Below are 26694 nucleotides of genomic sequence, written 5' to 3'. Positions count from 1 at the left end.
ATGGCCTTTTAGATTACTTCCAGATTTTTACTAGTACAAATAATTGTTCAGTAAACAGCTATATGCGTCTCTGTATCTAAATGTAGATCTCTCTCTCTCTAATCTTCTTATATACCAGTGCTTTTCTTTCTGTACGAATTGGTATTGCTGTGTCAATAGTATGCTCATTTCAATTTTTAGGAGATAATATCTAAACGTAGTGCCTGATCCTGGATGAAGAAAAACTTGCTGTAAAAGACAGTATTGGGATAATTAACAAATTTTGAATGTGGACTGTATATTAGATAATACGGTTGTACCAATGATAAAATTTCCTAAGTATAATAATTTTATCATTATGTAAGAGGATCATCTTGTTCTTGGGAAATAAAATGCTGAAGGATTAAGAGGTGAAGAGTCATAATATCTCTATTTTACTCTCAAATGGTTCAGAAAAAATGTGTGTGTGTGTGTATATAATTTTATAGATATATATGTATATAATTATATACATAAAAATAAAGCAAATGAGGCCAAATGTTAATAATGAAGCTAGGTGAAAGGTTATAGAGTTTATCATATTATTGTCACAAATTTTTTGTAAGTTTGACATTAAAAAATAAAATGTTAAGAACTTTTTTTTTATGGGTTACTGCCAGATTACTTTCCAAAAAGAACTGAGCAACTCATAGTCCCATTAGTTGTGATGGCACTGATGGACCACAAATGGTGTCTTCCTCTTTAATTTGTTTTCCTTGACTATGATTCTAAAATTGTCAGACACAGCAGGTCTGGGAGTAGAAGCAGGAATGTATCTTTGGAGCTGATTACTTTTTGTCCTGTGAGCCCTCCTGGGGCTCATTTGGATTGATCTAAATGCAAATTGAAAGATATCTTCTATTATAAGACATACCACTGATTTGCCAACAGCTTTCTTTGTATATTTGGACTCGGGGAGAGCCTTATACTATAAGGTTGTGGCTGGGAAGAGGGGATTTAGTCAGCCACTGTTAGGGGGAAAAACACTACATTCAACATATGCAAAAACCAGTTTGTTTTCTTTTTGGCTAATTTGCTGTCATTTATCCACATAAAGCCACCTCCTCTTTTTCTGTAGGGCTGTATTGTGACGTGATCCACTAGGTCACTCCATTCTGAAAGCTTCATCTCTACAGAAATGTTCTGTAATATGTGGAGATTGGCCATTTCCTTAAAAATCATGGATTTGTAGGGGGCCCTGAGCTACGAGGGAGGAGGTGGGAGAAGGGGTTAGGGTGAAGGAAGGCATTGCCAGGTGACTAGCTTAATTGGATAGCCTGTATTAAGGCTTTATTTTCGAAAATAAGGAGAAGCCATAAGAGACTTGTTCCTGAGTGTCCTCATCACAGGCACGTGCCCTCACCACGGCAGGAACCACGAGGGCCTCATTGTCTTGTGTTTCTGTTGAGGCTGTGCCACACCCCTAGGAGCCTGGGAGCCAGCTGTGAAAGGGGCAGGACCTGACCTCGCCCTCCGGTCCCCACTCCTACCCACATCCTCCCTTTTGGTAAAACTGCCTGCCTCCAACTTCTGGAGAAGGATTGCTCATCAGCAACCTTTTCTACGTGTGTTTGGCTTTGTAGTAAAATGACATGAAATTTATAATCTGATGGTTTTACCTATCTATCTATGTATTCTTACTCTGGACACTGCATCTTTTTTGGCCAGAATCGAGAAGATAGAAATAGGAGAGATTCTTCTGAAAACCCTCTGATTGTGTGTTTGGGACCAACCATTCTATTTTCAGTCTCGTGTCCTCTGTTGTGGTTTGTCTTGAATAAAATACCTGAACACATTTTCTGATTTATGGTCTGAGTGGGAATCAGAATATTTGAAACTCGGACCATCCAAAAAACTATGAAATGTAAAGTCACTATTTTAGGGCTTCCCTGGTGGCACAGTGGTTGAGAGTCCGCCTGCCAATGCAGGGGACACGGGTTTGTGCCCCGGTCCGGGAGGATGCTACATGCCGCGGAAAGGCTGGGCCCGTGAGCCATGGCTCCTGAGCCTGTGCTCCGCAACGGGAGAGGCCACAACAGTAAGAAGCCCGTGTACCGCAAAATAAATAAATAAATAAATAAAGTCACTATTTTAATACATCATTTGGAAATTCAGTAGCAAACCCTAGAACTGATGGCAGGATGGAAAGGAAGTGTTCTCATTTTCATATTAGCAGACTTTTGGTTCTTTTCCTAAGGGACATTACAAGCATCCTGCCGGTTCTTCCGGATTGGGAGTTAACTTGAACTGCGGGAGAGATTTCCAAGGCCCTGTGAGCTCTCAGCTGAAATCTCCTGTTTTCACAAGGCCTTTCTGTTCCCCAGGATGGCAGAATTAATCCACGTGTGAGGAGCACTTCGCTAACAATCTCCGTGCGTCTGGCAGGAGAAATGCCAGTCTATTTGCACTGCCTGGGACGGAGCTTAGGGCCCTGTAGCTCTGGGCCAGACACACAAGCCCGCGGGCTTCAGCACATAGTAACCACTCACGTTGTGCTGACGTCCAGGGCCTGCTTGCCACAGGGGGGTGGACCCAGAGGTGGAAGAGCTCAGACTCCCTGGTGCCATCCACGTCTCTGCTGAGCTTCCGTTAGTGGAGGCATTTCACCTCAGTGCCCATGATGAGCACCAGCCCCTTGGAGGGGTGAAGCCGCCTCCTTATTTCCGTCTCCTCCTCAGCCCTGGAGATGGTGTGCTTTGGCCTGCATCCTGTGTTTCCCAGAAATCCAGTGATCTTGGACCACCTTTAAATTGTGCCAAGAGGTGACCACAATTCTGCACCTAAGCCCTGGATTGTGGTTACAGCTGACATGCCATGTGTGTTGCCATTTTTCTCCAATGTATTCTTGACACGAGATTTTTTCTCATGACAGTATTTGCTGACTTGATGTAACAGCCTCCTTTAAGTGTTTTTTTTTTTTTGTGGTACGTGGGCCTCTCACTGTTGTGGCCTCTCCCATTGCGGAGCACAGGCTCCGGACGCGCAGGCTTAGCGGCCATGGCTTACGGGCCCAGCCGCTCCGTGGCATGTGGGATCTTCCCGGACCAGGGCATGAACCCGTGTCCCCTGCATCGGCAGGCGGACTCCCAACCGCTGCACCACCAAGGAAGCCCTCCTTTAAGTATTTTTTAGAGCAACTTTGAAGCACGGATGTTCAAACAAATTAATGGTCCCTTATTTCCTAGCTCATGTATTGGGCAGGAACCATAAGTTCATATGCCAATACATAAGCCCATCTATGTGACTCCTCTTTTGCCAAAAAAATTATGATATGTAAACATGTAGATGATCTTTGTGAAAATGCAAGACAAGAGGTACAGAATGCCTGGCACCTGTATGTGTACACACACATATATGTACACATATACATATATAGAGAGGGCATCTATTAGGTGCCAGGCATTCTGTACCTCTTGCCTTGAATTCTCACAACGATCCTATTAGATAGGGATTATTGTCACCATATTCTACATGTGGCAGCTGAAACTGGGAGAGGTTAAAGTCATGTGTCAAAGAGAATATTGCTATTAAGTTATGGTGTCCAGACACATGCCCAAACCCTGTGGATTCCAGAGCTCATGTCTGTTCAGTGCATCGTGTCCTCCCAGATGCCCTGTGTACAATGGACAGGTGTCTTCTCTCATTAGTGGGCATCCAGAAGCTCTCATCTCTCCTTTCCCTGGCCTGTCACAGAAGCATCTGTTAACTGGTTCCTGGCATCCCATGTGACATATGGAGATAGGTATAGGTCATGTGAAGTCAGCCCAGTCCATGCCTTGGCCTGCAAAGCTGTCAGCAATGACGCTTTTTCTTACTGTCACCTGATGAGCTTCTAGCAATGGGAACAGATTTTTAACTGGATGTGTGTTTTCCCTATTGACAGAACTAGTGCTTCTCAAGCTAGCTGTGATAAAGGACCAGTTTTTTCCTTTCCCATCAGCTAATGACTGATACTTTAAAAAAATACAATAAAAATGTCATGGGGATTGCTATAAAAGTTTCCAAATGCTTGCTCTCAAATTCCGTAATTATCTCATTGTGGGCTGGTGGAATAAACAGTTCATGGTCCAACACTGGTCTGTGGATGCATCTTGAATAGCACTTTACCATATAATTTAGAGGAGGCTTAGGCTTCAGAAGAAACGTACACTTTCTATAAGCCACAATTTAAAAAAAAAAATTTACAGTAATAGATAGTGTCTCTGTTTAGCATGCTAACTTATAATATGGTGTCTGCAACTTTTTAAAATTGTAAAAGTAATTCATACTTGAAACAAAAAGTCAAATAGAACGAAAATATCCAAACTTAAAATGTTCCCCTTACTTTCACTCCCACCCTCCAAACTACTATTATCAATTCTTTTTTAAAAATTAATTAATTAATTTATTTTGGCTGCGCTGTGTCTTACTTAGTTGCGGCACGCGAGATCTTTTAGTTGTGGCATGCGGACTTCTTAGCTGCGGCATGCGTGCGGGATCTAGTTCCCCGACCAGGGAGTGAACCCGGGCCCCCTGCATTGGGAATGTGGAGTCTTACCCACTGGACCACCAGGGAAGTCCCTCAATTCTTAAATTGGAAGTTCATCTCATGTTCGAGGAGGAAGGGTAGATCAAGATTTATGAAGAGGGAAGGGATGGGCGAGGCATTTTCAAAATTTACCCAGTTTTTTACTCTATCTTGATTTTTATTTCAAGGGGGAAAGTATGACTTCTGAGTGTCGTACTTTATTACAACTTTATTACTTTATTACTCTGTATAGTTTCAAAGTCACATGACAGCTGTTTTTGGTTTCCAGTATTTTCTAACCCCGATTCTCTTTTGTTGCAGAGCCAGATCACATTAATGGACATACCCGTGTTTAAAGCCATCCAGCCAGAGGTCTGTACCTTGTTCTTTACACTCTGCTACTAATGCTGGGGCTGGGAGGGGAGGATTTAGTTGGCCATGTTAGACTGACTCAGTTTCCCGGTTTCTCTCTTGAAGTCTCTATAAACTCACGTTATTGATTTAAGCCCCCATTAAAGAGAGCATCCAGGAGCTTTCTATTCTCAGAGGTGCTCACTCTTTGAGTCAGGTGTTTAGGTTCTCCAGAGGATATCACTGCATTTGGCCCCCTCTGGCAGGGCTGTGGGCAGTCGGTGCCTACCGCCTTCACACCTGAGTCAGGCCTGGCCACACTGATTCCTTTGCCCAGGCCACCTCTTCTGGAGATGCTCACTGTTGAGACAGAGATGGGAGAGAACATCTCCTAGAGAGCCTTCTTTCTGTTGATACCAAATGCTGGTGGTTGCCTTGTTTCTGATTTTGAAGCCAGTTGCCGCAACAAAACACATACAAATTCATGTTAAAAGCATACATATATTTTTAGAAACAGCATATTCAATAAAGAGAAAAAAAGTTGATTTTAGTCTTCGAAAAAAAATCCCTGGAAATGTTTAGCAGTTGATAACGAGGCTTTACAGTTATTTTAGACAGGATTCTGGTTTTCTTATCAAGTAATAGAAATCCATTTCGAGTAGCTGAATAGGCAGAAGAAGAATTTGTTACAAGCATAAAGGGGGCACTTTCAGAACCTGTGGCATGGAGTTCAGGCAGCCTGAAGAGCCGAGCAGGACACAAGCCCTCTCCCTGCTCCCTGCCTCTCCTCTGCTTTTCCCTCTCCTCTGCTTTCCCCTCTCCTCTCTCTCCTGCCCTCTGTCCTGTCTGCCCCTGTGGTCCAACCTGGCCTCCCCGAAGGGCCCATATTTACATGATGCTGTGGAAGCCACCTTCCACACCTGAACCAGCAAATCTTAGTCCAGCCCCACTGAGACCCGTGTCCGGTGCTGGTTCAGAGACTCAGGTCAGGAGTAGGTGGCCAAGATGAGCGAGAACAGCTGAGAGGACCCAACCTTGTGAGTGGGGTGCAGATTTCAGAAAAGAGGGGTGTGGGTGGTGGATATGTCAAAACTATGGTGTGAATTCCAGAACACCACTCTTAACATGATGCCCTTCTTCTTACAGACTTTGAGAAGAACAGCATATTTTAATACAAAGCCAGACAAAGGATCCAGGCCTTCCTAGAGCTGGCATCCAACCCACCACACATTAGGGGGAAACTAGTATTGCTAGCTGCACTCAGCATTTGTGTGAAGACGTGGCAGTGATTTGTATTTCGGTGTGTGTGTGTGTGTGTGTTTGTGTGTGTGTGTTGTATTCATTAGGTTTTGGGGGCAGAACTATGTTTGCTTTTTTGAACTGGCTGATTTCAGTCTTTTTCTATTTTCTTCTAATGTGGGATTACACATTCTTTCTAATTAAAAACAAAAACAAAAACAGAAGACAGCCCAACACACTACATGTTGGAGCCTCTTGGGGAAGTAGTTGTGCGATGGTTGCCTTAGTTCTCAGCTGAACCCGGCTCTGCTTAGCTTTGATCTGGAGTAGTTTAGACGCTTGGATCTTTATTCTTTGTCCTGAGCATCAAGGAGGACAGCCCAGCCTGCTGTGAGCCCAGGGAGGCTGGGATGGCTGTTTGGGCTGACTGCAGGAGGGAAGGGATGGGGAATTCTTCAGAGGCACAAGGAGGGGCAGACCGAGACTTTTCCCAGGGCACTGCAGTTCGGAAGGTGCCTCTTTCAGGGCATATCTCGTTTCAAGTTGTCACAAGACATTAAGGTGGAGATGTTTTGCTTTCAAGACCAGCTTGGAGCTGTGGTTCTCAATCGTGGCTGCACGTCAGAATCACCTGGGGAGCCTTGGAGACACGGGGTGCCTGGACTCCACCCTAGACCGTGGAATCTGAGTCTCTGGGTTAGAGTCTAGAACACAGTCAGCTGTGTTTTGTATAGAAGCTTACCAGGTGATTCTGCTGCAGAGTGAGGATTAAGAATGAACTGCTTCGAGGTATCTGGAGAGACCCTAAACTTTTATGTCTTAGATCTATGATATGTTAGCTAAAGACGGAAGAGTTTATTACTCTTTGCCATTGTCAAAATTGTGGTTAAAAGGAGCACCCTGGGAGCTGTCCCAGCTTTCCTGCTCTTGTTATTGCTGTTAGCAGACTGAAAACTGCAACTTTTCCCCTTGATGATGTCTGCCACGTTATGGCTGGACCACCCCAGCGTCGGAAGCACATGTATAAGGGACACTTGTGCGTTTGATGTAGACGAGACTTTCCAGGAAGCAGAGGCCAGCACGTGAGAGCAAGATGGGCATTGTGAGTGGTCTGGACTCCCAGAAGATCAGGAAACCTGCGCCTTTCAGCCCTGACTGTGCATCAGAATCACTTGAGGAGTTCCGTAAAAAAAAAAAATCCAGATGCCTAGGCTTTATCCTTGGAGATTCTGATTCCATAGGGTTAGAGTGGGGCTGGGAATCCATTTCAGTCAGTTGTAGTCACTATTCTTTTTGATGCATAAATTACCCTGCCTCTAACCAATGGGAGCCCTTTCATGTCATCTCCTGTATCCTTTTAACATGATCCCATTATTTTTTGATAGCTTCCTTGCTCTTTGATACAACAAGGTATGCTAATTTCCTGCTGAAGACCTGGAATCAGGCATTCCCTCAGGAGTCCTGGTTCCTTTTAGTGGAGGGTAGTATTTAGAAACCTGCAGTCTGGGTGAGAGGATGTTCATTGCTACTGGATTGCCACTGCTTTTAGGCCTTTTTGGTGGATGGGGCTAGGAAATATTTATTTTTTAAAAGGAAAAGTCATGAGTTCATGATTGGGTAGGTAGTATTATTTCTCCACAATCCTTCCTTCCCTCCTCATCCTTGTCATGACTCCCCTGTGGGTGGTGTATATTTCCTCACCCCATGGACTTTGTGCCTGGCCCGTGACTTGGGCACAAGTGATGGGATGCAAGTGGTGAGCTGAGCCAGTAAGAGGCAGGAAGCTTCACCAGCCATCTCGGAACCTCCGCTCTCTGTGAGGGACCCATAGCTATTGTGCATTTAGCCCAAGTCCCCAAATAACATTAAAGATGACCTGACCCCGACCCAAAGCCTGAATTCCAGCCTAACCTGGCACAGCCCAGCCAACCCAGCAAAGGTTAGCTGAACTGCAGTCACTCGCCTGACCGATGAGCATGAAATAAATGTTGTCATTGTGAGCCTGTGAGATTTCAGGATTGTTCGTTATACCACTTTATCATGTGGAAACACGACCAATACAATGTTCATCTTTCCATCTTACATTCCAGGATTCAAATCTAACATTCCAGGATTGTTAACTTAATTCCCTTGGTTTTTATATGTTTTCTTTTACACTGACAATTCTGGTTTCTAACAACAATAAATAATGACTTTTTTGTATTACCCCATGATATATATGTATAATAGTTTTAAAATAACATCAGTATTACTATTAACCAGCAGACTACTAGTTAAATTTGAGCATTTCTTTGCAGTTCTGTTTGTCTTTAGTTTCTTTTCTTCTCTCCCTCCTACCACTTACACATGCAGGTGGGCCTCCCTCCTTGGCTTCTCCCAAAGGTCTTTGGAAGCACCAGGGCAGAGAAGGAGTTTATGCTCACTTGGTTCTGAAGGGCTGCATCCTGAGAGACCCTGTTGTAATCCCAGTGCCTGGAACACAGTAGATACTCAGTTAATATGTGTTGAATGAGTGAAGAGTGACTGAATGACTGAATGAGAGGAGAAGCACTGTAGCAGAACATTATCTGACCAAGTTTAGGCACATTGCCAAGGAGGGCGTACCAAGTAAGGGGACGTGATTACCCGGTTGCCTGTTTTGCGGTGTAACCACTTCCCCCAAAGCAAGGGTTTTTTCTGGTGAGCTGTCTTTGAAGATTCAGATTTCCAACTGCTGTTGATAACTGAGGGTAGAACTGTGGCTTCTGCTCATTTCTGTAAGGGGGACTGCAAGAGCATCGGCCCAGGGCTTAGAGGAAGCCAGGCAGATGGTGAGTTGAGGATTGGCAGAGAGCAAGGAAAATGGAAGTTAGCAAATATGGAACCATAACTGCCTGGTTCCCCAGTGACTCCAACAAGTGACCAATTTTATCAAAAACTGGCGAGTTAAGGCAGATACAACTTTGTAGCATAATAGCTCACAGCTGTGTTTAACTTACTAGCTGTGGCCTAGAACCCTATCCCCACCGTGGCGGATTGGGTTGCAGGGCTGGGTGGGTTCCTGGCTGCCATGGCTCGGGGTGGGGGCTGCATTGTGAAGGAGGACTTTCTGAGGGGTCCTGGTGGCAGCAGCCTTGGGAGAGGGTACATTTTCAGGGTGGCAATTTTCCCCCCAGCCTTACCTACCAAATCTGTCTGTCATTATGCCCACCTCCCAGCCTGTGGAATTGAAGGCCCAGCAGTTTCTCAGAGACCAGTTTGAACGTCGGAATTGTTTTTGTCATTAGTTTTAACGTGGAACATCAAGGGGGAACTGCTGTTCTTAGAATGTGCTGAAAATGTGCACGCTCTGTGCTTGACTCAGCCCACTTTCTATCCAAGCCCAGCTGCTAGGCCCACTGGTGCTGCCCGGTGTGCTGGAGAGCACGGGCTCAGTCTGGCAAGGCAGGGTGCAGTCCCAGCTTCACCCTTCCTAGCTTGGGCTGTGGACAAGTTACTCATTCTCCTTATGCTTCAGTTTTCTCAAGTGTAAAATGGGGGAGCCATAGTTTTCACCTTACAATGGGCGTGTAAGAACTCAGGACAATGCCTGCGTATGCTACGTTCCAGTAACCTGTGGCTGTAATTTCTCACCGGTGCATATTTTGAACAGGTTCTGTGCATTTTTTAAATATTTATTTTTATTTATTTATTTGGTGCACCGGTCTTAGTTACAGCAGGCAGGCTCCGAATTTGTGGCATGCACACTCTCAATTGCGGCATGCGTGTGGGATCTAGTGCCCTGACCAGGGATGGAACCAGCCCTGCTGCATTTTTTAAAAATTAATTAATTAATTATTTATTTGGCTGCATTGGGTCTTCATTGCTGCATGCAGACTTTCTCTAATTGTGGCGAGCGGGGGCTACTCTTCATTGTGGTGTGTGGGCTTCTCATTGCAGTTGCTTTTCTTGTTGTGGAGCACGGGCTCTAGGTGCGTGGGCGTCAGTTGTTGTGGCATGTGGGCTCAGTAGTTGCGGTGTTTGGGCTCAATAGTTGTGGCTCACGGGTTCTAGAGTGCAGGCTCAGTAGTTGTGGTGCACGGGCTTAGTTGCTCCACGGCATGTGGGATCTTCCCAGACCAGGGATCGAATCCATGTCCTCTGCATTGGCAGGCGGATTCTTAACCACAGTGCCATGAGGGAAGTCTGGGTTCTGTGCATTTTGTTTTTGTTTTTTTGTGCGGTACGCGGGCTTCTCACTGTTGGTGGCCTCTCCCGCTGCGGAGCACAGGCTCCGGATGCGCAGGCCCAGCAGCCATGGCTCACAGGCCCAGCTGCTCCGCGGCATGTGGGATCTTCCCAGACCGGGGCACGAACCCGTGTCCCCTGCATCGGCAGGCGGACTCCCAACCACTGCGCCACCAGGGAAGCCCAAGGGTTCTGTGCATTTTGGACATGAGATCATGCTCCAAAGAACATTCAGTGATGCCTGGGTGGGAGCCAGTGGCCCAGAGGAGGTGATGCTCTGAGTATCAGAGTGGTTAAGAGCACTGTACTTGGAATCCTTCAGACCCAAGTTCACACCCTAGTTCCGTGGATGGCAGGGAGGCTGCAGTCTAGATGGAGACTCACACCATGGTGACCTGGGGGCCATGCGAAGACTGCGTGGGAAGACTCTCTCTGCCTTAAAGTCAGGACACTGGCACTGAGCCTTGAAGGCTGAAAGGGATCGTATCTGAGGGCTGATTCAAGGAATGGGATGGGAGTGGGAAGGGCATTTCAGGCAGAGTGAATAACTCACTTAAAAGGCAGATAGTATATTTACCAAAGTTTCACACTACTTTTAGTGCCTGGCTTCTGGGGAGAAAAACCGGTGAGCCCATTGTTCTCTCGGTTCTGTGTTCCTCAAGGGCATGGCTTCCGGGGATGTGGGCGTGCTCACCAGAGGTCAGTGTGTCCTTCTCTTGCTGACTGGCAGCTGGGGGTGTGCAGGGTCTCAGAGGCATGTGGATGGGTGTCCAGCAGGCCCGAGTGTGATGGAAACAAACTGCGGTGGGTACCAAACTCAGTGAGGTAGCAGGTGTCTCCATGTGCCTGTGTTTTTCAGTCTTGCTGTTCCTGCCGACATTGCTCCATCCCCGCTGCCAGATTTCTCAGTAGTCAGGCGGACCTTCACTCATCATTCACTTCTTCATCTGTCTGCTGTGCCACATGCTGGAGAGACAGAGGCAGAGGGTCATGGGCACCATCCAGTGAGAGTGAGGGGCGGACATGTAAACGGACAGTGGACAAGAGGTATTTGGGGCTGGCAGGGCCTCGAGGAGAGAGTGGCGGGTAGAGGGGTCAGGAGGCAGATCTTTAGCTTGTTAACCTTGGGGGTTCACGGAGGGGTTTCAAAAGGGGAGTGACATGGACAGATTTGTATTTTAGGATGTTCATTCTAACTGCGGAGACAGAGCACACTGCAGTCAGGGAGACCGGTTTGGGGAGTGTGCAGCCGTGGGTGGGAGGCAAGGGTGGTAGTGATGGTGGGGAGGGGCCTGGCCCTAGACTGAATAGGGGGCTGCTGTGAGGGCCGAGGCAAGAAGACACAGCAGACAGAGGGGTGCACTCTGCGTGTGGGGAGCAGAGGGAAGAGCAGAGGGCAGAGAAGGAGGCAGAGGAAGTGGCCCTAGAGGCAGGAGGAGGCCCAGGGAGCCCAGTGTCCTGAAGTCGAGCAGGGTGGTGGGCAGTGTTTTGTCCAGGGGAGGGAGGCCAGGAGGTCCTGGAAGGAGAAGGATTTCAGAGTTCAGGGTCAGAGGTGGGGTCGCTCTGGCGACTGTGCTTGAAGGGGTGATGGCTGTGCTTGTGGGTAGCTGAGGTGGAGGGGGATGAAAGTCTTTCCAGGGGGAGGTTGAGGTGCATTGTGACCCAGAATTGAGAGGACACCACCCAGTGTACAGACCTCCCCGATGGCGGGAGAGGTGGGAGGAGGAAACTGTGAGCCAGAGCTGAAGGCGAGAGCATCCTGGGCTCAGGAGCCGATGGCAACGTGGAGGGGAGATGGAAGGGCCCAGAAATGGTTCAGAAGAAGGCTGCAGGCCTAGACTGGAGCTTCGTGAGGGAAGGAACCAGTGTCACCAGCACCTGACACTTGGGTTTGAGGCACAGGCCAGGTGCTGAGTGTCAGTGGAAGGCAGGCAAGGGGTGTTCCAGTTGGGCATGCATCCTGGATCCTCACTCCCCTCCTCCCTGCAGCCCTGGAGGGAGCCTGGGATTTAAAGGGGATATGTATATGTATAGCTGACTCACTTTGTTATAAAGCAGAAACTAACACTCCATTGTAAAACAATTATACTCTAATAAAGGTGTTAAAAAAAAAGTTACCTCAAAAATAAATAAATAAATAAAGGGCAGATCCGGTGAGAAGGAGGCGGTGGGAGCTCATTAAGAAATGTTTTGGGAAAATGGAGGCGGTATCCAGATAGAACGCTTGTCCCTGGGGGGCACTCACTCTAGAGAGATTTGTTTTCACCCTTCCCCAAATCAGGGCTTGAGTCCTTGGGGCCTGGCTGGACCCGCATCTGCTGGTCTGCTGAGGAATGGAAGACTCCCCACTGAAGTACACGGTTTCCTCTGGGCCACATGACACGTTGCAGTTCAGGAAAACACTGCCTGTGGGTTCAGGAACCTGACCCTCTGGCCTTTTGTCTGGATGCCATTTGCTTGCTCTGAAGAAGCGGGCATTCCAGAAAGCAGAGGTCAGTGTTGGATGTCGGACAAACCCTGTGTGTCTTTGCTGCTCCTTGGAATCACAGCGTTTGGCCCTGGGAGAAGGGAAGAACGTTGCCAGCAAGGCAGTTTTTTGTAAAGAGGAGATCGGTTTCGCTGACATCATTAAAACCCCTCTTTCAGGTCACATGCTGGGCCATTTTCTCAGACCATTTCCCTCCACTGACCCAGCCTAGCCTAAGCCACTGCCATCTCTCCTCCGATCACATTTCCCCACGTTCAATCCCGGCCCCTCAACCTCCTCTCTGTATTCGGAGACATCTTTCTAAAGCCAAAATCCGACTGTGTCCCTGTCCTGCCTAGAACCTTCTGAGGTTCAGTGCTCCTAGGATGCCGACCTGCCTCTTTTACCCAGCTGGCCAGGCTCTGCATGATGGGCCAGCAGTAGACCTCCGGCCGCAGCCCACCGCTCCATGCTGCCCCGCAGCCTCCCTGGTCCCCCTGCCTTCCCCCGTGCTGTGCTCTCCACCTGGAATGCCCACCTCTTCCCCATCACAGGCGATTCCTCCTCCTCTGTCAGGAGATGGAGTGAGCAGCTTAGATCTCAGGGTGCTGCAGGTTCCCCTCGGTTCCCTCTCACCTCACCATCTACCACTGCTCATGTACAGTGCTCTTCACCACTGTGCTGAAATGTCACGACTTTGGAAAGTCTGAACGATTAGTGTTTCAAGTCTGTCTCCCTCCTAGATTATAAACTCCGTGGATGCAGGGATCATGCCAGTACCCCGTATCCTGTGACCTAGCACAGTGCCTGATGTTATTTGTTGAATATATGTAGGATGTAGTAGTAATAATAATAATAGTAAGGTCCCACTGAATACTCTTGACGTCTACGCTACCCTGTCTCTCCGTTAAAAAAACGGAATCAGGTAGTAGCGGGTGAGCCAGCTGCCCTCCAGTTGGGCCGAGACCTGGGGAGGATGGCTCCAGCGTTTCAGTGTTGATGTTAGTTAGCAACAGAAGCCTGAGCAGCTGTCTTTCTCATCTGTTACTGCTCTGAGTTTGCATTTGTTATTTGCTTCTCATTTCCTAGTAATCACTCTATCCTTTGTAAGGATTTCTTGTCACAATGAAAACAAAGTGGGAACGGGCTTTCCCCCAGCTCCCTTCATGATGGAGACAGAGGTTGGAGTCCCTCTCTGGGCCCCAGAGAAAGACCTGCCTGAAGGGTGGGGAGAGCCGTCTGGGGCAGGAGTCGGGTCTGGCTGCAGACATAGGCCAGCAGCACATTTGATCCAATGAAACCAACACTGCAATTTCCAGACTCATTTTTTTTCCCTTCTTGAGTGTGGGTATGACATTAGTGCTGGTTAGAAACCAAATTTCCCTTTAAATGAATTAATAACACAAAACAGAACATTTGGCGAACAGCTGTTTTCGTCCATGGGGACTTGCCTCCTGGTTGCGATTCTGTCTGCGAGAAAAACAGGGTTCACTTAGACTCTTGCTGCAGGAGCAACTGCCTGATTGCAGGCAGTTTGGTGGGATGGGAGGCTCACGCTTCGGAGGCAGGAAGATCTGCATTTGAAGCCTGGCTCCGCTGCTCTCCAGCTGTGTGATCATGGCAGGTTCATTTACCTCCCTGGGCCTCGTTTCCTTAATTGTAAAATGGAAATGATACCCGTCTCACAGTGCTGTGATGCTTCAAGGAGATCACGTGGGCAGGCAGCCTGGTGCACAGCAGAAACTCAACAAGATATTTCTCCTCTTTTGAGAGAGGTCAGTGATGTAATAAGGAGAAAAGCAACAACAGGCTAATAAGTCAAGCTTAGAAGGGCCCTGGGCCCAGCAGTGTGTCGAAATCTCTGAGGAAGGACCTTTGTCACTGCTGTTCCCTAACTCCAACCACAGTGGCACATTATGGGGTCAATACTTGTCAGGAGTTGTTGGATGAATGAGAGGCAGGTAGAAGAGCATTTCTTTCTGGGCTCTGGAGTGAGAAGGACTAGGTTTGTATCTCTGGGACCATGCTTAAGTCACTTAATCACTCCAAGGCTCAAGTCACATGTCTGCAAAATGGAGCTGATGATATGACTACCTCAAAAAGTTGGACATGAGGATGGAGTGAGATTTTTTCAGCTTTATTGAGGCATAATTGACATATAATAAATCATGAGTAAATAAAGCCAATAATTTGATGTTTGGATGTATGTATATACATGTGAAACCATCATCAAATCAAGATAATAAACATACCCATCACCCAGAAAGTTTCTTTGTGCTCCTTGCAGCCCCTCCCTCCTCTCCACTCCCACCGCTGTCTTCTTAAAATCAGGTAATATAAGTCCTTAAAATGTGTTCTTCTATTTCAAAATGGTTTTGGCTATTCTAGTCCTTTGCATTTCCATAGGAATTTTCAAATCAGCTTGTTAGGTTTTACAAAACTTGCTAGGCTATGATTGTGATTGGGTTGACTCCATAGATCAATCTGGGGAAAATTGGCGTCTTTACAATACTGCGTCCCTGGAACCAGGAACATAATATGCACATCCATGTATTTAGGTCTTCTTTAAGTTATTTTAGTAACGCTATATACTTTTCAGTGTATAGGTCTTACACATCTTTTGTCAGATTTATTCCTAAGTATTTCATTTTCCATGCTGTTGTAAATGTTATTTTATTTAAATTCCAATTGTTCATTACTAGTTTATAGAAATATGACTGATTTTTGTAAATTGACCTGTATCCTACAACTTTGCTAAACTCACTTATTCTAGGAGCTTTTTTTTGTAGATTCTATAGGATTTTCTACAAGATGATGATAGCTCTGTGAATAACAACAGTTTAATTTCTTTCTTTCTAAACTAGATGCTTTTATTTCTTTTCCTTGTCTTATTAACTGGCTATAATCTCTAGTACCATGTTGAGCAGAAGCGATGAGAGCAGATATCTTTGGCTTGTTTCTAGTCTTAGAGGAAAAGTGGCCTTTCATTTTTAAGTATGATATTAGCTGTAAGCTGTAGGTTTTTCATACGTGGCTTTTATCAGATTGAGGGTGTTCCCTCCTAATCCCAATTTGCTGAGAACTTTTGTCTGGAATGGATATTGGGTTTTATCAAATGTTTTTCCTACATCTATTGAGATAATCATATGTTGGTTTTTTTTTTTCAGTCTGTTGCTAAGGAGAATTACATGATGGATTTTTTGAATGCATTCCTGTGATAAACCCCACTTGGTCATGATGTAGAATCGTTTTTGTATATTGTTGGATTTGATTTGCTAAAATTTTGCTAAGAATTTTTGCATCTGTGTTCATGATGAGGAATACTGGTCTGTATTTTTCTTTCCTTGAAATGTCTTTTTCTGGTTTGAATATCAGTTTTTTAAATATCTGGTTTTAATATATTTCTGGTGTAATACTGACCTCATAAAACAAGTTAGGAAGCATTCTTTCCTTTTCAATTTTCCAGAAGAGTTTATTGGTAGAATTGGTATGATTTCTTTTGTAAATATTTGGTAGATTTCATCCGTAGAGCCACCTGGACCTGGAATTTTCTTTGTGGAAAGGTTTTTGTTTTTTCCTTTTAAATAGACTACTTTTAAGAGCAGTTTTAGCTCACAGCAAAACTGAGCAGAAATTAGAGAGTGTTCCTATATACCCCTTGTCCCCACCCCGACCCCCGACCGTTTTTTCCACTATCAACATCCCCATCAGAGTGGTACATTCGTTTCATCGATGAACCTACTTGACACATCATTATTACCCAACATCCATAGTTTACATTAGAGTTCACTCTTGGTGAACCCTTGTACATTTTATGGGTTTTGACAAATGCATAATGACATGTATCCACCATTATAGTATCATACAGAATAGTTTCCCTTCCCTAAAAATCCTTTCTCTATTCATCCCTCTCTCTCCCCCTTGGCAACCACTGACCTTTTCAGTGTCTCCATAGCTTTGCCTTTTCCAGCCCGTCATAGAGTTGGAATCATACAGTTTTATGGCCTTCTTTCACTTAGTAATATGCATTTAAGCCTCTTCCATGTCTTTTCATGGCTTGATTAACATTTCATTTTAGCACTGAATAATATTCGATCGTCTGGATGTACCACAGTTTATCCATTCACCTGTCTTACTGAGAGACATCTTGGTTGCTTCCAAGTTTTGGCAATTATGAATAAAGCTGCTATAAACATACAAATGCAGTTTTTTTATGTGTAGGTATAAGTTTTCATCCCCTTTGGGTAAATACCATGGAGTGCAATTGCTAGATTATTGTGGAACGGTTTTTAACTATGAATTCAATTTCTCTAATAGATGTAGAGTATTCATGTAGTATATTTCTTTTTTTTAGTGAGCTTTGGTTGTGTTTTTCAATGAGTTTGTCTATTTTGTCTAAGTTGTTAAATTTATTCCCATGAAGTTGTTCATAATATTCCCTTACCCTTTTAATATCTATAGGATCTGTAATCATTTCCACTTCCTCATTCCTGGTATTGATAATTTGTGTCTCCTTTTTTCTGATCAGTCTGGCTAAGGTTATCAATTTTATTGATCTCAGAAAAAGAGCATTTGCTTCCATTAGTTTTTTCTATTGCTTTTATGTTTGGTAATTCATTGATTTCTGTTCATATTTTTTTAAAAAAACATTTCCTTTCTTCTGCTTACTTTGGGTTTAATTCACTCTTCTAGCTTCTTAAAGTGGAAGCTGAGGTCAATGATTTGAGACCTTTCTTCATTTCTAATGTAGGCATCTGGTGCTATAAATTTCTTTTTAAGCATTGCTTTAGCTTTATCCCACACATTTTGGTATTTTGGACTTCCACCTTCATTCAGTTCAAAATGTTTTCTAATTTTCCTTTTGATTTCTTTTTGATCCATGAATTATTAAAAATGTGTTACTTAGTTTCTAAGTATTTGGGGATTTTCTAGGTATTTTATGCTATTGATTTCCAATTCCATTGTGTTTAGAGAACATACTTTGTATGGTTTGAAATTATTTTAAATTTATTGAGATTTTATGTATGACATAACTATGATCAATCTTGATAAAGTTCTGAGTGAATTTGAAAAAAATGTGTATTCTGCAGTTTTTGCATAGAGCACTCTATGAATATAATTGAGGTCAAGTGGGTTAATAGTATTATTGAAGTCATCTATATCCTAACCTAACTGATTTCCTACTTATTTGTTCTATTGATTATTGAGAGAAGAGTATTGAAATCTGCCATTATAATTGTAGATTTATTGATTTCTCTTTAAATTCTATCAGTTTTTGCTTTATGCATTTTTAAATTCTAGTATTAGCTGCATAAACATTTACAATTAGGTCTTCCTATTGAATTTACCCTTCATCATTATGAAATGACCCACCTTATCCCTGGAACTATTCTTTGCCCTGAAATCTACTTTGTTTGATAATATAGCTGTCTTTCTTTTGATCAGTGTTAGCATGTGCCATGGTCTGAATGTACCTCCCAAACTCATATGTTGAAATCCAGACACCCACAGTGATGGGATTAGAACATGGGACCTTTGGGTGGATCCCTCATTATTGGGATTAGTGCTGTTAAAAAGAGACCCCAGAGAGCTAGCTCATCCCTTCTACCATGTGAGGACACAGTGAAAAGATGAACCAAGAAGTGGGCCCTTACCAGACACTGAGTCTACCAGCATATCCTGGACTTCCCAGTCTCCAGAACTGTGAGAAACAAATTTCTGTTGTTTATAAGCCACTCTATTTATGGTATTTTTGTTATAGCAGCCTGAACAGACTAAGAGAGCATGATATATATTTTTCATCCTGTTACTTTCAACCTATTTGTATCTTTATATTTAAAGTGGGTTTGTTGTAGGAAGCATATAGTTGAGTCCTGCTTTTTTTCCCAATCTGACCACTTCTGCCTTTTAATCGGGGTACTTAGACTATTTATATTAAATGTGATTACTGATTTGGTTGGATTTAAATCTATTCTTGTTCCCTCTTTCCTCTTCTTCTGACTTCTTTTTAAGTAATTGAGCATATTTCATGATTCCATTTAATCTCTTTTATTGGCTAACTAGGTATAATTTCTTTTAGTGGTTGGTTTAGAGTTTATAATATACATCTTTAACATATAACAGTTTACTTTCAAGTGATAATATACCATTTCATATTTAATATAAGAACTTTAGAAGAGTGTACTTCTATTTACCTCTCTCCCATTCTTTGTAGTATTGTCATACATTTTACTTCTACATATGTAATAATCTTCTCAAGACATTGTTCTTGTAATTTGCATTAAATAATTATCTGTTAAAGTCCCTTATCTTTTAAAGAGATTTTTAAAAGTACGTATATTTGTAGTGAGGTGGATGGACCTACAGTCTGTCATACAGAGTGAAGTAAGTCAGAAAGAGAAAAATACCGTATGCTAACACATATATATCTGGAATGTAAAAAAAAAGGTTATGAAGAACCTAGGGGCAGGACAGGAATAAAGACGCAGACATAGAGAATGGACTTGAGGACACAGGGAGGGAGAAGTGTAAGCTGGGACGAAGTGGGAGAGTGGCATGGACTTATATATGCTACCAAATGTAAAATAGATAGCTAGTGGGAAGCAGCTGCATAGCACAGGGAGATCAGCTCGGTGCTTTGTGACCACCTAGAGGGGTGGGAGGGAGATGCAAGAGGGAGGAGATATGGGGATATATGTATATGTATAGCTGATTCACTTTGTTATAAAGCAGAAACTAACACACCATTATAAAGCAATTATACTCCAGTAAAGATGTAAAAAAAAAATAATAAAAAAAAAGTACATATAGTAAAGTGCACAAGTCTGAAGGTACAGCTCAATGCATTTTTACAAAGTAACAAACTATGTAGCTGCCACTGGATCAAGATACGAAACATACCAATACCCCAGAAGCCTACCTCATGCCCCTCCAAGCCATTAACTACCCCCAAGTGTGATTTATTCTAACTTCTATCACTACTAGTAGTTTGTCTATTTTTGAATTTTATATAAGTGGAATCATATTGTATCAATATATACTTTGTATTGTTACTTAACATTATACGCGTGAGACTTACTGTGTTTGTGTGTGTAGCAGGAACTTTATCCTTTTTCATTTCTGTATAGTATTCCATCCATTGTATGAGTAGACCTTATTTTATTTATCGTTTCCAATGTTGATGGATATTTTTGTTGTTTCCAGGTTGGGGCTATTGTAAATAATGCTGCCACAAACATCCTTGAACATGTCTGTTTTTGGACATAAACACCATCACTCTTGAGTATAATTTCCAGGAATGGAATTACTTGGTCATAAGAAATGTGTATGTTCACTTACTAGTTACTGTCAAACAGTTTTCAAAAGTGTAGCACATTCCCATCACCAGTGTGGGAGAGTTCAGCTGTTCCGCACCTTTGCTGACACTTGATATTGTCAGAGGATGGAACAACAACAGTGAACAGAGAGCTCCCCTCAGTGCATTATCCTTCTTTCTGGGGCCTTGGGCCTTCCTGGCTGCTTTTGCTCTCTAAGATCTTTAAATAGCCAGGTTTTTGTTGTTGTTACTTTATCCAGGTTTTATGGTTAATCTGATACTAGTTACTTTGTCATAAACAGAATCAAAAGCCTCTTTCTTTATTTTGAAAACTACTCTTTATTTTGAAAACTATCTTCTGCAGAAAAAAGTTATTTTTCTCAAATCATATTAAGGTATCATTCTACTCCAAAAGTGTGTATGTTGGCATGAGTTGCATACATCTGGGTAATGACAGTTATCATTGTCATTGTGTTATCTAATATTTTCCCTTTGAAAGGAATTTATGAAAGTGTACCTTACCTTTATGATTATGTACTTCTGTTTGTATTTGCAGTGATCCTAGCTTAAGTCAAAAAATGTCAAACAAAAAGAGTGCAATGAAGCTTACATAGTCTTTGGTCTTCCTTTCATAACCAGACATGGAGGCTCCAGTGATAGGACTCTTGTCAGTGATCACATGACACCTGCAAAGGGGAAGGAGCACCCACCTCCCAAAGATTCCTAGGGGAGGGGAGACCTTATTGGGAAGAAGAAGCCTTGACTTGGAAAGGCTGAACATTTTCCAAAGCTCGGATTCACCGCAACACAAAAGCCTTGTTTTGGAATACCCTTCAGAATTGCTTATTGCTTTGCCAAGCAAGAGAAGTCAGGAGGGAGCTTGGTGAAGCCACGTAACCTGGACGTGGCTGAGCTGAGCTGTGGCTCGGAGCTGAGGAAGGCGATTAAAGCAGTTCTTGTGTCAAATAATATCATTTCTAGAATAGCTGACCCATCTTCTGGTATTTTGAAATAGGTCATGGAAAGAATCAGTAGTTGTGCCGATTCTTTTGAAATTCATCGCACAATCTGCTAATGATAGTCTCAGAGCAGCCAGCTCCTGTTGCTGCCGGTTACCTGCGTGTGGTCAGCATCCAGGAAGAATTCTTATATTGCAAACCTCTTTGAGAAACTTCCAAGTCTTCACGAATGGCAGGCAGTTTCCTTGCCAAACTACATTTTGACTGAAAGGAATGTCAAGGCTGTCTGTGCACGGATGAAGCATCTGCTTCGTCTGGCAGCACATCTGGTTTTGTAGCGTTGATGACGCAAGAAGGCCCACCTGCCCCTGTGGCTGGGCCTTTCTGTGCCAGTGTGTGTAGATGTCAAAGGCTGCAGTGGTCCTGAAAGCCTGCTTTGAAAGCCTACAGTCTCATAAGAGCTGGGGCCTGGGGTTACTGCCTTCCCAGGAGGTCTTGCTATGAAATGGAGCAGAACATAGAGCGGCTTCAACTACCCAGGAGTTCGCTGGCTCTCCGAAGGACGAGTCTTGAAGTACCTGACCCAACTTCAGACTGAAGTTCTACTTTTTTTTTCTTTGAAAGTAAAGGAAAACACACAAAACAGAGAAAGAGGGATTTATTCATGACTTGGCTTACTAGATATTTTTGGCCACGTGAATGAGGTAAACCTTTCATTTCACCATTATAGATGTTTCTGAAAAAACGGGCCGTTTTGGCCACGCTTTCCTCTAGAAGAGGAGACTGTGCCGGACAAGTCTGTGAGCTTTCTACTGCTGGGAGAAATGTTTGTGCAGCCCGGGAGTGGCAGAGTCATGCTAAGTCCTCAGCAGCAGAAATCTGGAGATACCTAGAGCACTGTACTTCTCTTTGGAAGGAAAACACGCAGAGGGAGTCTGGATTCACAGTCCTTCCTTGGGGGCAACTCTTCAGTGAAGGAGACCTTGACATTGCTTTCCTCAGTGGGTTGAGAGAAAAGAAGGTGATGCAGCATTGATTGAGTTGGCCAGCTCTTGGAGAACAGTGCTGGTCCTAGATATCCGATGCTGGCTGACTCTCATCAGTGGGCTTTGGGAGTGATGATCTGGTGCCACTGCCTTCCTCTGGGAGCCAGGGTTCAACGTCTGTTGGTAAACAAAAACGTCAAGTCGACTGAGCCTCAGGGTGTCACGTGTCAAGGAGCGTTGTGTATGTTGGATGTTGAGTGTTTCACAATTCCAACTTTGTGTTCAGTCATAATATCTATAGCTGTGTTTATTGGGTGCTTGCTGTGTGTGAGTCACTATTCTAATAATTTTACATGAATCGGACTACTGAATATTCACAACGATCATATATAAGGTAGGCACTTTTATTATCTTCATTTTCAAATGAGAGGCCAGAGAGGCTAATGGATCTGCCCATTGTTATAGGCTGGTCAGTGGTAGAGTCAAATTCGAACTCAGGTGGTCTGGCTCGAGGAGCCACACACTGACCCCTGGTAACTGCCTCTCTCGAGCCGGACTGCCGCAGGATCCACGGGACAGTCTTAGCACAGTTTGGATTTCTTTTAATTCTTTTTAGGAAGTTGATGTTAATTTTTTTTGCTTGAAAAAAATAAGAGAAATAATTTCTGAAAAGATTTTTCATTTAAACTTAATGAAAAAATAAATAGTGTAAAAACTTTCACATAATTTTGTGACTCACATTTCACTGAGGAGGGAGCCCATAGCTTTCATTAGATTCCAGAGGGCCCTGAAACCCAAGCCTCGTGTGTCTTTGTCTCTCAAATGCTTGGTGCTGGGCACGTAGTATCTGTTCAGTAAATTGTCATTGACTCACTGACTGAAAACTTGTTGTGGTTAAAGGGTTGAGCCGCCACCATCTGGAACACTCATTTTTTCAAATCACTTTACTTCCTGTGGGCTGATACAGGATTCCGCTCACTCAGCAGCAATTAGTTAGTCGGCACCCGCTCTAGCCAGGTTCCTCCTTAGGAGCCGGACACGCAAAGGTGAACAAGTTAGGCTCTTAGGTGCTATTCCTGCGAGTTGCTAATGGTCTAGGGAGGGAAGATGGGCAATTCAACAAGTGCCTCGATAAAGAACAGTCAGGGCTCCTGTCTGGAGCGTTACTTGTGCCATAGGAGCCCTCAAAGGAGCATCCAGCTTGGCCTGGGGTCGTGTAGGGGATCAGGAAAGCTCGTCTGAACAAATGGTGTGTAAACCTGCACCTGAGGCGCGAGGTGGAGGTGGTCAGGTGCAGGGGAGGAGGAGGAATATTCTTGGCAGAGGGGGCAGCTTGGGCCGAGGCCTGAGGTGAGAGACCCAGACAGGGAGGACAGGGCGCTGAAAGAAATCTCCCGTGTGGCTGGGTCACGTGCAGATTCTGGGCACCTCGGTGGCTGATGGAGGACAAGCAGATGTTGGGGGGTGGGGTGGGCACTTGGGGAATTTGATTTTGTAGGTGTTGAATTTGAGGTGCCTGTGAGACACCCACAGGAGGTGCCTGGCGCCAGGAGCATGACAAGGCAATTAGATCACTTCACTTCTTCCTCAGAAGGTTTATTTATTTATTTATTTTTGGCTGAGTTGGGTCTTTGTTGCTGTGTGCGGGCTTTCTCTGGTTCTGGCAAGCAGGGGCTACTCTTTGCTGCTGTGCGTGGGCTTCTCCTTGCGGTGGCTTCTCTTGTTGCAGAGCACGGGCTCTAGGCACGTGGGCTTCAGTAGTTGCAGTCTGTGGGCTCAGTGGTCGCAGTGTGCGGGTTTTAGGGCACATGGGCTTCAGTAGTTGTGGCTCGCGGGCCCAGTAGTTGTGGCTCGCAGGCTCTAGAGCACAGGCTCAGTAGTTGTGGTGCACGGGCTTAGTTGCTCTGCAGCATGTGGGATCTTTCCGGACCAGGGATCGACCCCATGTCCCCTGCGTTGGCAGGCGGATTCTTAACCACTGCGCTGCCAGGGAAGTCCCTCTCAGAAGGTTTAAATCGGTCTATTCTGTAGACCTATCTGCATGCCCTCCAGCAGATTCTAGGTTCTTGGGAGCTGCTGATCCTGGCCCTTTCTAGAGGAGGACCCCTAGGCTTGTGAAGAGATCCTGACAGCTGACTTGCCACTGGAGACTTCTTAGGGGTCAAAGTGTCCCTGAAAGTTGGGACACTTAGTGGGACCTGGGAAAACAAAACACCTGAACGAGCAGCCTTGAGAGAGGTGGCCCTAGTGATAACCAGAGCAGCCAGGATGGAGTGCATCTTGGATAGGATCCCCGGTTGCCTAGAACCTTACAGAAAGGAAGCGGAAGAGTCAGGGCTCTAGCACCTTATCTTTGGGGATATTGTGTGGCATACTGGCTAATAGTGTGAGTTATTGGGCTTCCCTGGTGGCACAGTTGTTGAGAGTCCGCCTGCCGATGCAGGGGACACGGGTTCGTGCCCCGGTCCGGGAAGATCCCACATGCCGCGGAGCGGCTGCGCCCGTGAGCCATGGCCGCTGAGCCTGCGCGTCCAGAGCCCGTTGCTCTGCAGTGGGAGAGGCCACAACAGTGAGAGGCCCGCGTACTGCAAAAAAAAAAAAAAAAAAAAAAAAATAGTGTGAGTTATGGTTCAGACAGAACTGAGTGGAGATCTCACTCCATCACAAACTAGCTGTGTGAATTTGGGCAGGTTCCTTAACATCTTTAAATCTTTGTTATCTCATCTATAAAGCAGTGACGACAGTAGTAGCTACTTCGTAGTGCTGTTGGGAGGGTTTGTGTGATGATGCATTAAGTCCTTACTTAGCCCTCTGGCTGGAACATTAGTGCCCAGTAGGTGGCTGCTGCTGCTGTTCCTCGTCTTCCTCTTTTTCTTCTTCCTTAAATTGTTGTTGTTACAACCCAGATGTCTCTCTGAGATGGATGCAAACTGGTCTTGAGTCTTGAATGCCAATCCTGTGGATTTAGGAAGGCCAGATCTTTCTCCAGATCCGTGCAGGTCCCTGGAGGCTTATTCCTAGCACGTACATCATTTCTGCACCAAACCACAGTGATGGAGCAACAACTCTGCGGCTTCCTCCCAAAGAATCTGCCACTTAAAGTGCGAGGGAGCCATGGAGACTTCTTGGAAAGGGAACCTTGGGACCCACATTAACAGCTTTAACAGGCGCTGTAGGCATCACTGTTTCTAAAATACCAACGGCTGCACCCTCGCTGTGGGTCCTTTAGCTGATCCCAGCCTCTTCCCAGCTCTTTGTTCCCCTCTCAGGACCATCCATCTCCCTTCTTTGTACAGAACAGATCCAATCCCCAGCTTCTGCAGCCCAGCATGCGGCCTTAGATCCTTTAAGGTACTCAGCCGGACAGAGCACCTCCATCTAACAGGACCACCCTTCGTTGAGGACCGTGACTGTAAATAGTCCCTTTGGGGGGGATGGGGAGAAGAGGTCACTATTATTTTTATTGATGGTCACAAATGCTGCTTTGCTCTAGGCCCCAGGAAAGAAGAGTTGGCAGGTGAAATCTACTGAAGGGGTGGAGCTGAGACCATGGGTTCAGTGGCCCACCTAGGTTGAACTGGCCTCGCACTTGCTGCTGTGCAGCCTTGGGAAATTCGATTTGCTTCTCTGCGTCCCTGAACCTCTGAGCCCAGGCTAGCTTTCCCTTCCTGAAAAACTCCATACTCTGGGGCATATGTCCCCAGGATGCCTGTGCGATGAGATGCTCTCCTAATCTCCACCCTTCCCACTTTTGAAGGATTAGCTCACAGCCCTGACTTCATTGACCTTTAGCTACATAACCCCTCTGCAGGGAAGCAGGGAAGCAGGGAAGCAAAGCTGCACATTGGGAATGTCAACAGAGTCCAAACTCCCTCGGAGTTGGAAACTGGAAACCAGGTCCCGGATCTCTGGTTCCTGGCTCCTGACTCTTCCAAGGAGGTCCCTGGATTCCTGTTTGATTGGTTTCCCTGAGAAAGGGGCTTTCTAAGCCTTGCCCTCCGTCAGGCTGTCCCTCCCCTTCCTCACCCTTTCCTTCATTGAGGCCACCCAGGCTGCTGGGCTGTGAGAACAGAACAGTGGGAGACCAGGTGATGTTTTTAGTTTCAAGTAACAGAAAACAGCTCAAGCCAGCTTGACAAAGGGGAATTTGCCAATAAAAAGGGGAATTTGCTGTAAGCCTCGGGGTGTCTCATGGAACCCAGAAGTGGAGAGAGGCTGGAATCTGGGCTCAGAAACCTGGCCAGACTAGTCTTTCCTCTCTGTCCTCCATCCTTCCTCAGCTCCCTTTCTCGGGGCTTCTGCCGGCTCCCTCTGACTCCCTGGTAGGCAAGGGAGGCACAAGATGACTGCCCTAAGCCCTGGAGGCTGACTCCGTTCTCTCTCCCTGCACCTATAGTCCAAATTCATAAACAAGGAATTACTGATGGCGTGGTGGGGGTCAAGTTCATTGTCATCCAAGGTGACTACCCCTGTGATGGGGTCAAGGGCAAGGTGCAGTTCCCAGAGAAGTAGGAATGGTCAAGAGCTGGGCAGACACCCCAGCGTGCGAGTAATGGGGAACCAGTGTCCTTCAATGTCCCCTTGTCCCAATACATCATCTGCCTCTTGGGGACCTTCTGGCTCTGAGACCCTATCTGCTCCAGTCA

General features: G+C 45.2%; 1 protein-coding gene across 1 annotated transcript in view; it reads left to right on the top strand.

The window, feature by feature from the left end:
• The window catches only part of RALGPS1 (Ral GEF with PH domain and SH3 binding motif 1), a gene marked incomplete at its 3' end in the record, with an annotated part of 264029 nt that overhangs the window by 33907 nt on the left and 203428 nt on the right, over positions 1–26694 (top strand). The window contains exon 4 of the mRNA XM_082842036.1: positions 4847–4897. Within this exon, the coding sequence (XP_082698162.1) occupies positions 4847–4897 (51 nt within the window). The remainder of the gene's footprint in view (positions 1–4846; positions 4898–26694) is intronic.

Source organism: Leucopleurus acutus (genome assembly GCF_964270905.1).
Source record: "Leucopleurus acutus genome assembly, chromosome: 7".
Lineage (NCBI taxonomy): Eukaryota > Metazoa > Chordata > Mammalia > Artiodactyla > Delphinidae > Leucopleurus > Leucopleurus acutus.
The sequence above is the reverse complement of the archived record's forward strand: the minus strand, read 5'-3'. Positions and strand labels throughout refer to the sequence as shown.